This window comes from Lontra canadensis, unplaced genomic scaffold (genome assembly GCF_010015895.1).
Source record: "Lontra canadensis isolate GAN:19392208 unplaced genomic scaffold, GSC_riverotter_1.0 scaffold1, whole genome shotgun sequence".
NCBI lineage: Eukaryota > Metazoa > Chordata > Mammalia > Carnivora > Mustelidae > Lontra > Lontra canadensis.
The window spans coordinates 62,509,431-62,525,842 of NW_022630995.1; the positions used below are offsets into that span (position 1 = coordinate 62,509,431).

A 16,412-nucleotide genomic window follows, 5' to 3' on the forward strand; every position below is an offset into this window, starting at 1 on the left:
GGCAGGGGGAGAACACACTAAAGCCTTTAAGTAGATGTACTTAGCCGTCCTGCCTTGGATGATTATAAAACTTAGCAGTGAGGAGAAAGGAGCCTTGGACTTTGGGCCAAACTTCATGGGTCCTGGATTCAAATCCTTCATCAGCCGCTTCCTCACTGTGTGATCTTGGACAAGTCACTAAAGTCTCCAGGACTCCTCTGAAAGAGGGGCATAGTAGTAGAGCCCACCTCACAGAGCACCTGACATGTAGCCAGTGCCACACAGGTGCTGCCTGCATGATCACCATCACCATCATTGTCATCACCACCACCATCGTCACCACCACCACCATCATCTACCATCACCATCCTGTGACCATAATTGTCATCGGCACCACCGTCACCACCACCATTACCACAATCACCATCACCACCATCATCACCATCATCACCGTCATCACCACCACCATCATCATCCATCACCATCACCACCATCATCACCATTACAATCATTGTCATCACCACCACCATTATCACCATCATCACCAGGATCATCATCACCATTGCCATCAGCATCCATCATCACCATCACTATCATCATAATTCTCATCATCAACACCACCATCACCACCACCTCCACACAACCATCAAGATCATCATCATCACCATTGCCACCATCATCATCAACCACCACCATCACCACCATCACCATCATCAGCACCATCAGCAACACCATCATTACTACCATCACCACCATCACCATCATCACTACTACTAGTGGCAAAATAAGATAAGCAACTTTGCCTGAGTTTTTACTCCTCAGAATATGTATCTGCTCATGGAACCAAAGGGAAGAAATGTGTTGCTTAGAAGGTTGGAGCTCCCAGTCGGAGGCAGACTATAAGCTACAAGAAAAGAGCACCCCAAGGATGGGCCAGGCAGGAGGGAATAGACATGGGCTTTCAAACCACATCGCAGAAGTCACCTACCTCCTGCTTTTCCCACCATGACCTCAGGGTCTGAGGTCAACACTCCACATCTCGTGACTGGCTCCCTCCCCTTCCTCCTCTGCTTCCCCCAGTGTCCACCAAGAATGAGTCCTGGGAAGCAACCACCACACACCAGTCATCACAAGGAGGAGTGCCGGATATTTGCACCTAACCGAGCAGCCACCCTTCAAAGAAAACACTCCAGTCGGGCCAGCAGGCTGTTTACTGTCTTTATTTTTTCACAAGCTTTGAATTCAGAAATAAGAGCCACGATAAGTCAGTTGTTAAGTAAAAATGGGGGTGATTACAAAGGAAAACTTTGTACAAAACTTTAAAAATCTGACTGCCCCGTCAACCACCTCGAAGGGACCAGGAGTGGGGCCACAGGGAGCAGCTCTCGCCCCATCGTTGTCAGCCCTGATGGGGGCGGGGAGACCCCTTTCTGAGTGTGAACCTGGCTAGGCCTGAAGTCGGAGCTGGCTGGAAGGACACACACAGACCAGAAGACGGCATGGCGAGTCACAAGTGCCACGGAGACCAGGGTTTCTGACACAGGACGTGGATGGTGTTTCTCTGCACACACTGGAAGGTTCCCCTACCTCTCTGAGAATTCACAGAAGGTTCTCGAGGCGGGTGGGGGTGGGGAGGAGTGGGGCAGGCGGACTTGGGGTGGGGACAATGAGTAAACATTTTTGCGTGGAGAGTTCTGGAATCACCCCTGAGGGCTCGAGGTCTCGGCATTGGGTCTACGTGGGTCCTCGGTGATGTCCCGTCAGACGCGCTCACAGACTGCACACATAATTTAGTAACATGCATCAACTATCCTAGAACAGCTACAAGGGGGCAAAAGGAACCACCCAGAGATTCATGGAGCCCGTGGAGTCAGAAGTGGGAGGGACAGTACAAGACGCTGCTAGAACCTGTGTTCACTAAGGAGGGAAATGGAGACCCATGCTCTGAAGTGGAGTCAGCATGAACACATGACCGTGGGGCAAGGAGTTTCCAAGCAAACACACCACACTAGTACCACTTCTTCCTAAACAAGAGAGGAAAGAACATCATTCAATTTTCCCCCCATCAGTACCAAATAAAACTGCGGGTTTCCCAAACCCTGACAGGGAAAGGAATGGACATTATTCCTAGAACGCTTCACGCTGGAGCTCAGCCATCCGCCCGTCAGCCTTCAGCCCAGACTGGTGATGTTGGAGCGGCCACCAGGGGGCGCCACGATGCGGTGGCCAGTGCGCCGGGGGTTGTTGTCGTCGATCTGGGCACCTGAAAGAGACGAATTTAAAAATGGAGCTTCCCTATGACCCTGCAATTGCACTACTGGGTATTTACTCCAAAGATACAGATGTAGTGAAAAGAAGGACCATCTGTACCCCCAATGTTCATAGCAGCAATGGCCACAGTCGCCAAACTCTGGAAAGAGCCAAGATGCCCATCAGCAGATGAATGAATAAAGAAGATGTGGTCCATATACACGATGGAAGATTACTCAGCCATCAGAAAGGATGAATACCCAACATTTGCATCGACATGGATGGGACTGGAAGAGATTATGCTGAGTGAAATAAGTCAAGCAGAGAAAGTCAATTATCTTATGGTTTCACTTATTTGTGGAGCATAAGAAATAACACGGAGAACATTAAGAGAAGGAAAGGAAAAGTGAGTTGGGAGAAATCGGAGAGGGAGACAAAGCATGAGAGACTGTGGACTCTGAGAAACAAACTGAAGGTTTTAGGGGGGGTGGGGGATGGGTGAGCCTGGTGGTGGGTATTAAGGAGGGCACGTATGGCATGGAGCACTGGGTGTGATCTATAAACAATGAATCTTGGAACACTGAAAAATAAGAAAAGAAACAAAGAGAGCCAGTCACCACTGACAGGTTCCACAGGCTGCTCATGAGGGTTGGAAGGCTGAGCCCTCATCCCAATACGCCCTCCAAGCCTCTCCACCCTATGGGGTTCAGTCCAGATTCACCTCTGCAAAGGCTCCCCAACATCCATGGGGTTCACTGCTCTCTCTTCTGTGTGCCACCCTCAGGCCCTGGGGTGACCCCCTTGCAGCCCTGAGCACCCTGCACTATTTCTCACCTGGTGTCATGTTCTTGAACCACGTGGGCAAGCACCTATTGAGTGCTTACTGTGTGCAGGCACAAGCCTGGTGCTTTAATATGTGTGCTTGAGTTTAGGGTAGACAGCAATCCTATGAAGGGGGAGGTGTTTATCTCAAATGTACAGATAAGGAATTGGAAGCTCAGGTCATACACTTTGGGGGGGCAAAGCTGGAGGGCAGGCCAGCCAGAATTCCAGCCCCAACTGGTTTGTCTCCACAGCTCGGGCTCCTACAGGAGTTAGAACAACACACAGCAGTGCCCGAGGCTCCAAAGGTGTTTTTTGCACAGTATGCATAGGCGTGCACGTGTGGGTGTGCATGTATGAGTGCGTGCGTGCGTGCCTGAGAACTACTTGAACCTGGATTTACCCACATTGTTTGCAACGGCCACATCTGCATGGGGGAGGGGCATCATATTTTTTGTTTTCAATTTGCAAAAACCACCATTTGCTCCAACCTTATACATTCTCTGGCCACTAAAGATGTAAAGTTCCAGCATCAAGTGCAGCACCTGTGCTCAGCAGATATGGATTCGGTGCGTAAGCAGTGACTGATGGACAAAGCCAGGAGGGATGGCATGAGAGGGAACTGGGGTCCAGTCCGGAGACAGGTTCCAAGACAGATCGTGTCTGGAATCTGGGGGATTTGGAATCGAACCCACCTTCCCTTGGCCTTCACTTCCTTTTCTGTAAAGTGAGAGGAGCAGAGATAAAGCACCCTCCATCTCCACCATGTCTGATCTTTGAAAGTCACTATGAGTGTAGTGTGGCAAGCTCCCTTGGTAGACACTGTGTCTTCCTGGTAAGCCAGAAACTTCTTCAAGTCCCAGAACCAGAGATCAGGCTTAGTGCTCAATCCCTGTTTCCCTCATAATCCCCTCCACCTTGCTGGTAACCTGTGCACTACTCTGATAGCACCTGTTGGGCACAAGAAACCTAGGGCACTCAATCAGCTGCATATCTAGAAAGTGACATTAAGCAGGTATTGAAAAGGCACCTATGAAGTCATTCCTGATATCAGAAAGTCCCTATGGTGCTGGTAGCAAATGAAGTCACCTGCTAACCTGCTGGGAGGCAGGCTGGGGCGGGGTGGTGGGTCTGGATCCAGTGAGCGCCGAGCTGGGGTGTGGGCTGGTGGGGGAGCCCTTCCTGCAGACTGTTCATTTCATTGTTTCTCCAGTTCTAAAAGGGCAGGGTTCCCCGCCCCCCCCCCCCATACCTAATAACAATCGCAAGTTGTGACTGGAGGAGAGGTCCAGTCCGCAAACTCCATGTTTCTTCACCCTCATGGCTTGTCCTGGCTCTATGTCTAATCCCCGTTGTACTGACTGAACATCCCATGAAATATGTGAGTGGTGTTTTGGGTCCATTGGTGGAAAACATACTAGTTCTTTTTAAAGACTTGAATCACACTCGTGTGAGAAACTCTTGCACTAAGGCTTGTGAGAAGTAAGATAAGCTGAAATGGGGATCCCACCACCACCACTTATATCCCCCACTGCCTAATCTCTGAGACAGACACTCCCCGGATGGAGGGCAAGTTGTCACCCCACGATTTAAATGGCTATTCATTTCTCTCTCTGCTTCCCCATTCTCATTTCCCAAACGTATCAGCTTCTCTGTTTAAATGGTTTTCATTCCTGTTAGATCTGAGTCTGCAACGAGGGACCACTGACAAATCTTGGCCACTACTTGTTTTTGTACAGTCCATGGGCTAAGAACAGCTTTTTACATATTTTTTTACACTTTTCAATGGTTGCCTTTGAAATGGCTACTTAATATAATACCCTAAATTTTACGTCTTGGCTCACAAAACCTAGACCATTTACCCTCCAGCCCTTTAAGACAATATTTGCTGACCCGCCGAAGAAGACTGGGGGCTGCCCAGCTGTGTCTTATCCATCACCGTATTCCTAGAACATAGCCCAGCGTAGAAACACGCTAAAACCTCAAATACTCCCGCGGACAAAATTTCCGGGGGACAAAATTCCCATTCAATTCCAGCGTGTGCATGTCTGCCCTCACGTGGCGAACTGTTGAAACTGCAGCATCCTAGGGTCCGAGGGACCAGGTTCAGCTTCCGGGGGAAGGCACGCTTAAGGATGAGCTCAAGGCCAATTTTTGTGCAGACTTCATCACCAGGGTTAGGTGTCTCTGTGTAGTCCCTGTGGAGCCCCTCTGCTTTCTGACTTACCCCCGCCCATTTGGGCACTCCCAGGAGGGGAGGAGATGGGGCTCCCCACCTGTTCCTTGCTTTCTCCTCTGGAGCCCAAGGGGGCTACTCGGAAGTGCTGTGGGCATGGGAAGCCTCTTACCTGATAAACTGAAGTTGGACTGGTGGAGGTTTCTGATGGGCGGGGGCTGGTGTTTGGAAGGCGAGGACTTGGCAGAAGGAGCAGGAGTCGCATATTTGGGTGTGGCTGGGACCTCGTACACAGGACCATCGTACATGCCCCTGGGAACACCTTGTAACCCTGAAACCTAAACAGAGGAAGGGGAGGGGGACAGATGGGCAAGATGCACCTGAGCCTTCCCATTAAGTGGGCCAGAGCCTTGCAGCCGGACAGTGACCAGAGGGCACCTCGGGGACATGCACACACGTGTGGGTACACATGTGCACACACCCCCATATGCATGCACCCCTATATAACCCAACACACAAAGACATGCACACACACACACACAGAGCTCCATACAGAAGGACCCCAAACCCATTTCCAAGAGGAAAACACTTTCCCTGCATGCCCCATCTCCCTCAAGGACCACTGATCATCTATGGTCTAGCAGAAGGTAAGCCCAAGACAAAGATTTGGGGGAGCTAGTTTATTTGGGAGGTGATTCCAGAAAGGAGGAGGGGGAGAGGAAGGGAGAAAATCTAACACATGGTGGGGTGATGGGACCACCTCTGAGGGCAGCCGGCTCAGGGAAACCATGAAATAAACATCTGCTCAGACCCTCTGGTAGGTGGGGCATGGACCACGGTCTCCATCCCCACAAGTCGAGCATTGCCCCGGGGGAGCCCTACATCCCTGATACAGGTCTGGCCACCTTTCTGTTCTCCTCTTCACAATACCCGCTTCCTGCATCTCTGGGCATCCTTCCATTCTAGCTGGTTCCAAACCTGCCTCCCCATGCCCTTCAGAGACCTCCTCCAAGCTCATCTCTGCCAGAGACAGGTTCAGGTCCTGTCCCTCACCTGGTGTGGCTCCTGTCCTCTGCCCCCAGGCACGTAGGGAGGGAGTGCCCTGCACGGGGATTCAGCCTCCTGGTCCCTGCAGATGAGGGCCTGGCATACAGACCAGGCACCTGCTCTTATGGATGTGGCTTCTAACCACAGGCCTCAGAGTCACACCAATGTAAAGGAAATGAAGCTGGCCCCAGTGTGCTGGTGCCCCTCAGTGGGCCTGTAGCCAGGAGTTTACACAAGTCTCCTTATCTCTAGCATCCTGCTCTGTCCCTCGGCCACCCCAGCTCTTCATGGCCATTTCTCAGATCGGACTTGCTTATTCTCCATGTCCATCCCTTCCCTATCTGACATACAATGTTCGTGTGATTTGGAATCTTTGACCCGGGGTGCTACACCCTACAGGACACAGAAAGACCCGAGCATTGTAATGTGGGCCTCGGAGTCTGGGGTATCATGTTTCCAGGCTTTTCCATCAAAATCAGTGGTGGTGGGGGGGGGTCGTTTATGAAGCACAAGAAAAGCAGGACCACACACAGTAGGGCACACAGACATGCGTACACATATATCCATGCATACACATGTACACACAATCCATGCACACACATCCATGCACACACATGTACACACATCCATGCACACATGCGTGCACCCACACCCACGCATACACATGTGCACACACATCCATGCGCACACTTGCACACCCACATCCATGCATACACACCTGTGCACAAATGTGCACACACCCACATGCATCTGTGCATACATATATGCATGCACACACCCATGCACACACTGCATACACATCCATGCACACATGTGCACATACATGTACCTGTGCGCACACACATCCGTGCACACACACATGCACACACATGTAGGTATATACACCCACACACAGAAGTACGCATACACATGTATAGATACATCTATGCACACACACACATTTACACACATACACAAGCTGGCCTTTCCAGCAAACATCAGCCATTTAGTGTGGGAAGCAGGTGGCCAGAGTAACAGGAGGGACCCAACTAAGGAAGATGATGGGGCCACCAGGGGGAGTTTGCGTGAACTGAGAGCAAGCTCCCTGAGCCATGCTGGAGAATGGATGGAGCCTGTGACATGCCCTTCAATGGGGCATCACGTGTCCCTGCCGAGACTCTTCCAGGAAAGCGGGAAAGAGAGATGCAGAATGGAAGGGCAGGGGAGGCAAGAAGAGAGGGCAGGTCTGAAAGGCGTGAGAGGTTGTTCTGCCATCCCTTGAGGAGCCTGGGGGTGATTTTTCCCAGAAGGGCAAAGCCTAGAGGTTCCAGCATTCCTGCTATGCTATGCTGGCCAGCCCACTGCTTTGAGCACCAGAGTCTGACCCATAGGAGGGTCCTGATGCTCAAGGAGGGGTTGCCGAGGAAGCCGAGATGATGTGGGACGTGTACCCCAAAATAGCTCCATTCAGTGTTACTCCTGCCACCCCTCCCATCCTACATGGACACACCCCTTTACAGTCTGCAAAATCCTGGGACCTCAACCATGCCCCAAGACGCCGGCAGGGCAGGGTGATAGCTCCCATGGCCATGACTTGTTCACGCTGTATGCCCCGGACCCACTCACCTTGTTCCTGATCCTGACGCGCTGGTAGAGGTACTCGGGGAAAGGCTTCCGTGGGATGAAGCGGCCCACGCCCTTGTTGACGTTAATGTTGCCGTCCTCAAAGACGATCTTGCCCTGACTGATAACCACCAGCGGGGAGCCGTGGCACTCCATGCCCTCGAAGATGTTGTACTCCACAGCCTGCACGGCCAGAAGCACAGCAGAGCCCTTACCACCTGCCGCGGGGGTGGAACCCTCCGGATGTCCTCCCACGGGCACCTCCTGCGCTTGCCCTCGGGAAACACTTCTCTGGAGCCCTGTCTTCTTCCCTTCTGTGTGCCTTCCTCAGCAGAATCAGCCCTCGCTCACCCTTGCGCATTTAGGCTGAAGGTGGTTTTGTCTCGGGCACCACGAACATGAACACGTCCCCTCTCCCCCTGTTGTCTGGCAATGTGGCTGCTCTGACCACAATGGGCATTTTTCTGTCTTTTTAAAAAATACCTTCTTTAAGGTAGTTTCTATAATTAAGTTACTGGGTTAAGAGATATTGAGCTTTTGTAGGGTACGTGTTGCCTACTGCCCAGTTATTTTCCAAAGGCATCAGACCAACCGACAACCGTGACGGCCACGGGGGAGAGAGACACTTCCTTGATTTCGTGTCCGTAAACTCCCCTCCAGCACAGAGTAAGGTCATTTTTATATTTTTGATTTTTTTTCTTTCTTTTGTTTTTCTAATTTGAAAGACAAAATATGTTCTTAGAAATACCCGTTCCTTTCATAACCCCTAAAGGGAATGTAAGTACCACTGGGCAACTGTTTTTTATTATTTAAAAAGTAGGTCATCTAGACAGTAAAATGAAAAATCAAAAAGCACAAGCGACATTTGATTTTAAAAAGTAGGTCTCTCTGCTATCTCAGACTGAGACACCTGCCTTAAAGAGAGTCTCCTGAGCCCCCGGATATTTTTGGAGCATGAACAATGGTCTCGGCATTGCAAGAGCTCCGTACTAATGGGTTTCACCCAAATTTTTCTCCTGACCTCAGAGATTGTTCCATATCGGCACAGGTCCCTATTAAAACTGTTTTTAACACCTTTTAAACCGCCGTACTGTATTCCCTACAGGGAGAATTTATTTATCGGTTCCTAGAGATGGACAACTGGATGCTTTCCTTGCTTTTGCTGAAGCCCGTACTGAACCACGCTTCTGCATGTCCACACTGGCATGTGTGAGCCCCTTTCTAGATGTGGAGTTGGAGCCAAAGAGTAAGTGGATTTTTAACTTTGATAGATTTGTGCTCCCTCACGTGCCTCCTGCTGTCCAACCCCACCTGTGCCCCATTAACAACCTGGGTATCGGTCACTGTGTGGGTGAGAAACGTACTCCTGAGATTTGCATTTAGTTAATTACTAGTGAGATTGAGTCTGTTTTGAAAGCTGTATACGTTGTTTGTATATTTCTTCTTGCGTAACTGTGTTTCCACACGCTGTTTATTTATTAGGTTCTTGGTATTTTCTTCCTGGTTTCTAAGGACACTTGTGATGTTAGGGAACTCATCCGTTGTTTTGTCTCGAGTCTCACCTGGCTGTCTGTTCTCTGCCTTGGGATCTCATACAAGGTAATAATTATTATTATTTTTATGCCACCCTGTGGGGTTTTTTGGTTTAATTTGTACATAGTCAATGCTCACACAGGCTAATCTTCCTCTTTACGCTTTCTAAGTTTTGTGTCTAGCTTAGAAAGATCTCTTCCCCTTCAAAACTATCATTTCTAAACACACGGTTTATTCTAATCCTTTGGTAGCTTTCATTTCAACCTTCAGTCCATTCTGGGGTAAAGAACATGGTGGAGGTCTGGCCTTCTGGGTCTGCTGCTGGAACCCACTGGCTGATAACTGCCTCTGTCTGGCCAATCTGAACTTCCTCCTGCTTTGTAAACCCAATTCTCCCCTGTGGTCGGGCTGCCACCTCGATGTCCCCTCTGTTCTACGAACAGCAAACTGCCTCAATGACTGTAACCATACAACCTGCTTCAAGAACGAGGATGAGGGTGCCTGTGTGCTCAGTCGGTTCAGTGTCTGACTCTTGGTTTCAGCTGAAGGCATGATCTCGGGGTTGCGAGATCAAGCCCCAAGTAGGGGTCTGTGCCCCTCCCCCTTTTCTCTCTCTCTCTCAAATAAATAAATCTTAGGGAAAAAAAAAAGAAGAAGAAGAACTGGGGTGAGCAGGGCTTGCCCCTTTATGTTCCAGAAATATCTGACTAGTCTCACATTTAGCATTGAGGACCTCTGCTTTTCCAGCTAAACAACAATTCCATTGAGTTTTCTGATGGCATTGCTTTAAACTTACAGATGAAATTAGCAAGAATTGCTGTTTGCTCTACTGAATCATTTTGGTGTAAAAGAACTTGTGTTTATAAAAGTCTTTAGTTTTTATTGTTACTAGTTACAGGATTTTGATTTCCATTCTATTTTTCAAAGTGCACTTGAATTACTTCATAGAAAAGATATTCATTCTTCCTACTGGTTTGTAATAGGCCAATGGGTTCTCTTATCATTGCCACTAGATTCTGGGAGCACGCTCAGGGGTTCAGGGAAACGACTGGGTCCACACACAGCTGCTGACACTGAGACACACTCTGGGTCAGCAGCTGCCTCCCAGGACCCAGGCAGATGGTCTGCTCTCAGCTGTAACGTTTGCTACCCTAATGCTTCCCGAATCACGCTGAAGGGACCCGCTATGTGCTGACCCATGTCCCGATGAAGCCCAAATACGGAGTATGAGTGATGCTCTGAAGTCAGTGAGGAAGCAAGCCACTGAGCCACCAGTCGAGACTGGCTGACCTCCTGGCTCACACGGCCCCACATGGCCCGCTATTCCTCATGTTGGAAGGACACGATGTGCGCTATCATGCCCCTCCTAATCGGGGAGCTCTCACGAGGTTCTGGCTTACCCTCTACAGATGCCACATTCGAGATCTGGCCACTACATGAGGTTTTAAAAGTTGTTTCCTTGCCTAAAAGTAATATGTGAACGATGTAATAATTCAAACAGTGCAAAGGATAACAATTAACATGAACAAAACTGGGGTGCCTCGGGTGGCTTGTTTGGAATAAGCCTCTGCCTTTGGCTCAGGTCATGATCTCAGGGTCCTGGGATCGAGCCCCACATCAGGGTTCCTGCTCAGTGGGGCGTCTGCTTCTCCCTCTCCCTCTACCCGTTCATGCTCTGTCTCTCTTTGTCTCTGTCTCTCTCTCTCAAATAAGTAAGTAAAATCTTTAAAAAACAAAAAAAACGAACAAAATTGTCATCTCTCATCTGGGATCCCCAGATCCGTCGTCTCTACCCTAGAAGGCAGTTACTGGTCCTTGGTTCTTTTGTGTCCTATAAAAGACAGCAGGACACTGACAAATGGGGAATACGTTTATATCCATGAAGAGATAAATGTGCTCTATCCGGGCAAGGGAGCGTTCTTCAGCCATTAGAAGGAATGAAGTACTGGGGCCTGGGCGGCTTCGTTGGTTCCTCTGCCTTTGGCTCAGGTCATGATCTCAGGGTCCTGGGATCGAGCCCCACATCGGGCTCTCTGCTGGGCGAGGAGCCTGCTTTCCCCTCTCTCTCTGCCTGCCTCTCTGCCTACTTGTGATCTCTCTCTCTCTCAAATAAATAAATAAAATTTAAAAAAAGAGGGGCACCTGGGTGGCTCAGTGGGTTAAGCCTCTGCCTTCGGCTCAGGTCATGATCTTAGGGTCCTGGGATTGAGCCCCACATTGGGCTCCCTGCTCAATGGGGAGTCTGCTCCTCGCTGTCCTTCTGCCTGCCCCCCCCCCACTCGTCTGTGCTCTCTCTCCTCCCCCCCAAATAAATAAATAAAATCTTAAAAAAAAAAGAAAATGAAGTAGAAGCGCACACCGCGGTGTGGACAAGACTCAACACCATGAAGCCAAGCGAAAGAAGCCAGACACGAAAGGCCACACACTATGGGATTCCTTTTATGTGACTGGTCCAGAATCGGCAAATCCAGGGAGAAAGAAATCAAATCCCTGGTCAAAAGGGACCGGGAGAGAGGAGAACGGGGAGTGACTGCTAATGAGTCTGGGAGGATGTACAACCTTCTGAATATACAACTACACAAATACACAAACCACCACAGCGTCCACCTGGGTGCGGGCTCAGGGGCAGCGAGGGGTGGGGTGGCCCACAGCCTGCCACCTGCCATACCATCTCAAAAGTTCTCTTGATGGGACACCTTCCTGACCCCACAAGGGAACACGTGTCTCTCCTGTAGGACCAGACCCCACTTGACACACACACATCACGGCATTCACAGTGATTCAAGTGGGATCGTGTGCCTGCGAGGTGGTAAGTGTGGAGAATGGGGTACACCATTCTCCAGGGAAGTGACCTCAGTCTCATTTCCTCCTGATCCTGTCACCAGGGATGGGAAGTGGGGGGTGAAGGATACCAGCATGTCACCAGGGAGCACTGACTACCATAAACACGACAGCCAGCTGGCAAGTGGGACAAGACTTCTACAGCCCCATGCCAACTCCCTGGGACCTGGGGGCCAAGCCCATGAACTGCTACGAAGGGTTCTTGTCACTTTCTTATGAGACTTCCTTGTCCTCATGCATGTGGTCTCACCTCTCCTAACAGGTAGCCCCTAGGAGGCTGGGAAGCTGTGCCCGTGTGACAATGAGGACCCTCACAGGATGATGGGCTATGCACACACTCTTCCCCCGGCCTGTGTCCTGTAACAGACATAGTGGGCCGGGGTATAGGATGTGGTCTCCTATGTCTCTGACATTAGGACATTAATGTGGACATTAATTTGGACCCAAGATCACAGCTGCCCTTGCAGAGCGGGCTTGAAGCAAGCAACAAGGGAGGAGAAGATGACTCACGTCTCTTTGCATCCTAGGTTTGCTGGCAGAGTGAGGAAATCAAGGGCACATAGGATACAAAGCACAGAAATAACCCATGGCCATAGGCTTGGGGCCTGGAGCTCAGAGAGCGTACACCCCTGCAGTGTGCTCAAACACTGAGGGCTCTAGGCCCAACCCTTTCCTTTGTCGAGTGTTAGCAGTGACCCCAACGTGAAGAAGGAGGTTTCTGAGACAGGAGATCAAACCCTTTCTAGCTTGATAACTAGGTTGGAGAAAGAATCTTGGACCTAATACTTCTCTGAGCTTGAGAATGCACGCATCCAGGGCATGGCCCACTAAGAGAGAGAGACAGAGAGAGGGAGAGAGAGAACGCATTGGTAACACATCAGTAACTTAGCCGAGGCCGCTCAAAGCCAGTCTCCAACTGGCAGAGAAACATGAAGGACTGAGTCATGCCAGACATCAGATCACATCCTGGTTGGAAACTCTGTAAATCATTTTCAACCAGAGGCTTCTAAAGTGGTTGCCAAGCAAGAATTGCTCACCCAGATCAGGAGCAACTCGGGGAAGCCAGGACTTACCGACTTGTGACTCTTGGCTGTTATGGTCTTCACCTTGTCAGGGTCCCAGATGACAACATCGGCATCCGAGCCCACGGCAATCCGCCCTTTCCTGGGGTACAGGTTAAAGATCTTGGCTGCGTTGGTGCTGGTGATAGCAACAAACTGGTTCTCATCCATTTTGCCAGTAGCCTAAAGGCAAGAACTGCTGATGAGAAGAGCGCCCCCATAACAGGGCTGGGGAAAGGGCAGGCAGGGAAAAATCTAGGCCTGCTGACCGGAGTCCTCGAGAGGAGTCTGAAATTTTTTCCTCCCCTGCTGAAAACAGGCCATCTGAACGGGCATAAAGGCCTAGACCCATTGGAGCGGAAATGTAACCGGCCATGCAGAAGCATGCTGACCTTTGCTCGATGGCCACTGTGCTATCTTGTCAGGCCCACTGGGCCCACGTTTAATAGAAAATGAAAACCTTTGGTTCAAGTCAGGAACCAGAGTGTGATGTGGGGTGTCCTAATGCAACGAGCACCCTCCATACCCAATGTCAACCCCGGGCACAGGGTTTACAAAGTCACCTTTACAGGCACACAAAACTAAGGAAAACATTTTGCATCCTTAAAGAATACAGGACAACTGTGAGGCCTGCAACTGCAGAGGAACCCACAGGACCCGTGCTGCTCTTTTAAGAGTCACACCCTTCCTCACGTGCCCTCCATATGCATTCTCTCTTGCCTCAAAGCAAGGAAGGGAGGAGCATTAAGAATCAGCCGTGCAGGGATGCCTCGGTGGCTCCGTCAGTTGAGAGTCCAACTCTTGGTTTCAGCTCATGTCATGATCTCATGGGTCGTGGGATCAGGCCCCACATCAGGCTCCGCTCTCAGACGGAGGTCTGCTTGAAGATTCTCTCCCTTTGCACCTCCCCCCACTTACTCTGACACTCTCACAAATAAATAAATCTTTAAAAAAAAAAAAAAAAGGAACCAGCAGTGCACTATGTGCTAGCTTTTGATGGGCCACTTAGGGTGCTTCTAGAATGTTCCTGGGGATTGAGAAACAGGGAGCGCCTTACCACTGCCTTATCCCAGACAACAGTCATCCGCTCCTCTATCCCATTGACGCCCTCAGGGATCAGAGTGAAGTTGTCCTTGCCCACTGCCTTCTGGGCAGTGCTGTAGGGACAGTGGCCGCTGCCTGTGACCTGCAGGTCTCCACTGCAAGGATGAAAACAAGGTAGGGGTCAGACCTGAGTTCAGGTTGAACTTCAGGCATCCAGTACTGCCTATGAAATGAAAACCCCAAGAAATTCTGGGGAGAGGATTTGGGGCATATCATGGGCATTGGTGAGTGACATCAGAAGGCCCCTTGTTGGGAAGGTGCTGTCAGTGTGGGCTCTGGGCTCTCTCAGTGATGCTCCCTAGGTGGGCCTCCGCTTCTTCACTCGGAAGAGCAGACACCCACACAAAAAAGGTGCCAAGTCAGGTTCACTAGGGGGTGAGGCCAGATAGGGCTTCGCCTTGGGGCGTGTTGTGGGGACTTCTCTTCCATGTTGAAAGGAAAGGATCCTAGAGGACTCTAGGCAGAGGACTGGCTTGGTCTGACTTGGGGTCTAAAATCTGGGTGCTGGTTGGGAATAGACTATGTCATGGGCATGGAAGGGACAGCAGAGAAATAGGCCTGTCAGAGGCAAACCAGGATGGCCGCAGCCAAGGGGGCAAGAAGTGGTCAGATCCCGGGGCCTTTGGCCTGTGTCCTGCCCTCTTCAGAGATGGGCAAGACTGTGGGAGCAGCAGCTTTGTGGGGGGAGATGGCAGTCTGTCTGGACTTGGAGCTGCCCAGGAGACATGGGGCTGCAGGCAACGAGCAAGCCCGTGGATATGCAAGTGAAGGGATTCTGCATCACGTGGGAGAAAGAGGTTTCCAGGGTAGGCACACACCCTCACACCCCCTTGGCGCTCCTTCTGACCAGAAGCCAGGACTTCTCCCCTAGCCAGCAAACTCCTACTAATCCTCTAGCTCCAGGCCCAATATTGCCTCCCCCATGAAGCCTTCTGCAAGTCTCCTGGCTCTGAGCATGTGGTTCTGCTTCCAGAACAGCCTGCACACCTCACCACTTAGCATTCTCTTAAACCTAAGCGCTACTTCCTCACGCTGGCCAACAGCAGGGAAGGGACCAATGCGGTTGTGCTCCTACTGTGTGCACATACCCAGGGGGTGCTTTGCAAGAAACAGTAGCCACATGCTGAGCCCTCAATTCCAGGCCATATTCCTACACTGTCTATAACCAGCCCCACACCAGATACAATGTTCTCCCCCACTTTGCCGATAGGTAAACCAAAGCAGAAAGCCATGGCAGGTTATGTGACAAACCCAGGGTGAATCCTGGATTCTCATGCCTAATCTTGGGTGCTTCCCAATATACCACTGTGCACCTGGGACCCCCCCCAACCACCCCTTTGGCTCTCACCAGGCCAGCAGGGAGGTCAAGTAGTCAGGCGTGGTGGGGTCTGGGCTCAGGGGAGGGGAAGTCACGAATGCCGCTGCCTTGGCCCAGTTCTTACTCCAGTAGTGGGTGCCATCCGTCCCCAGGCTGGCAGCGATGGGCTCGCCAAACACCAGGGGGCCTGCGGGGACAAACACAACACACAGTCAAGGACAGGTGGTCTCTTGGGGTGGGGGTTTGGGTAACATAGAAGTAAAGGGTCAGAGACAGGAGAACAATGGTCTGAGGGGCAAGTTGTCATCTGTCCTTCTTCCCTGCATCACCACACAGTTTGCTGACTCCCAGCTGCCAGGCAGTTAGCATCGGCTGACCTCCCCAGCAACCTCCTGGACTGGTAATGCATTTTGTATTTGGATAGGACCATTATGCCCTTTGGCAGATTTGTCATTCCAGGCCCAGGGACGGGATTGGCTGTCTCAGTGTGGATTCTGCCAGAAGCCCATCTTCCAGCAAAGGGGTCGAGTTCAAGTGTTTTACTTGTGGGGTGATTTCAGGCAGCACCGGCTGGGGATGGAGGAGGTGACACAAGGCTGAGAGAGAAGCCAAGAACAGGTGTATAATCACTGAGTCACGGCCAAGGGCACATGCAGCTCAGGGCCACCAGGGCCTCTGG

The 16,412-nt window shown here is 50.8% G+C and overlaps 1 protein-coding gene across 2 annotated transcripts in view; it reads right to left on the reverse strand.

Annotated features, from left to right (window-relative positions):
• Positions 1 to 1,172: 1,172 nt before the first annotated feature.
• CRMP1 (collapsin response mediator protein 1) overlaps positions 1,173 to 16,412 on the reverse strand; it is a 71,757-nt gene continuing 56,517 nt past the window's right edge. For both annotated transcript variants that reach the window (XM_032855291.1, XM_032855300.1), the window contains exons 9-14: positions 15,764 to 15,920; positions 14,369 to 14,510; positions 13,324 to 13,494; positions 7,880 to 8,059; positions 5,400 to 5,565; positions 1,173 to 2,242 (exon numbers count right to left, since the gene is read on the reverse strand). In XM_032855291.1, the coding sequence (XP_032711182.1) occupies positions 2,151 to 2,242; positions 5,400 to 5,565; positions 7,880 to 8,059; positions 13,324 to 13,494; positions 14,369 to 14,510; positions 15,764 to 15,920 (908 nt within the window). In that variant the 3' untranslated portion in view covers positions 1,173 to 2,150. The remainder of the gene's footprint in view (positions 2,243 to 5,399; positions 5,566 to 7,879; positions 8,060 to 13,323; positions 13,495 to 14,368; positions 14,511 to 15,763; positions 15,921 to 16,412) is intronic.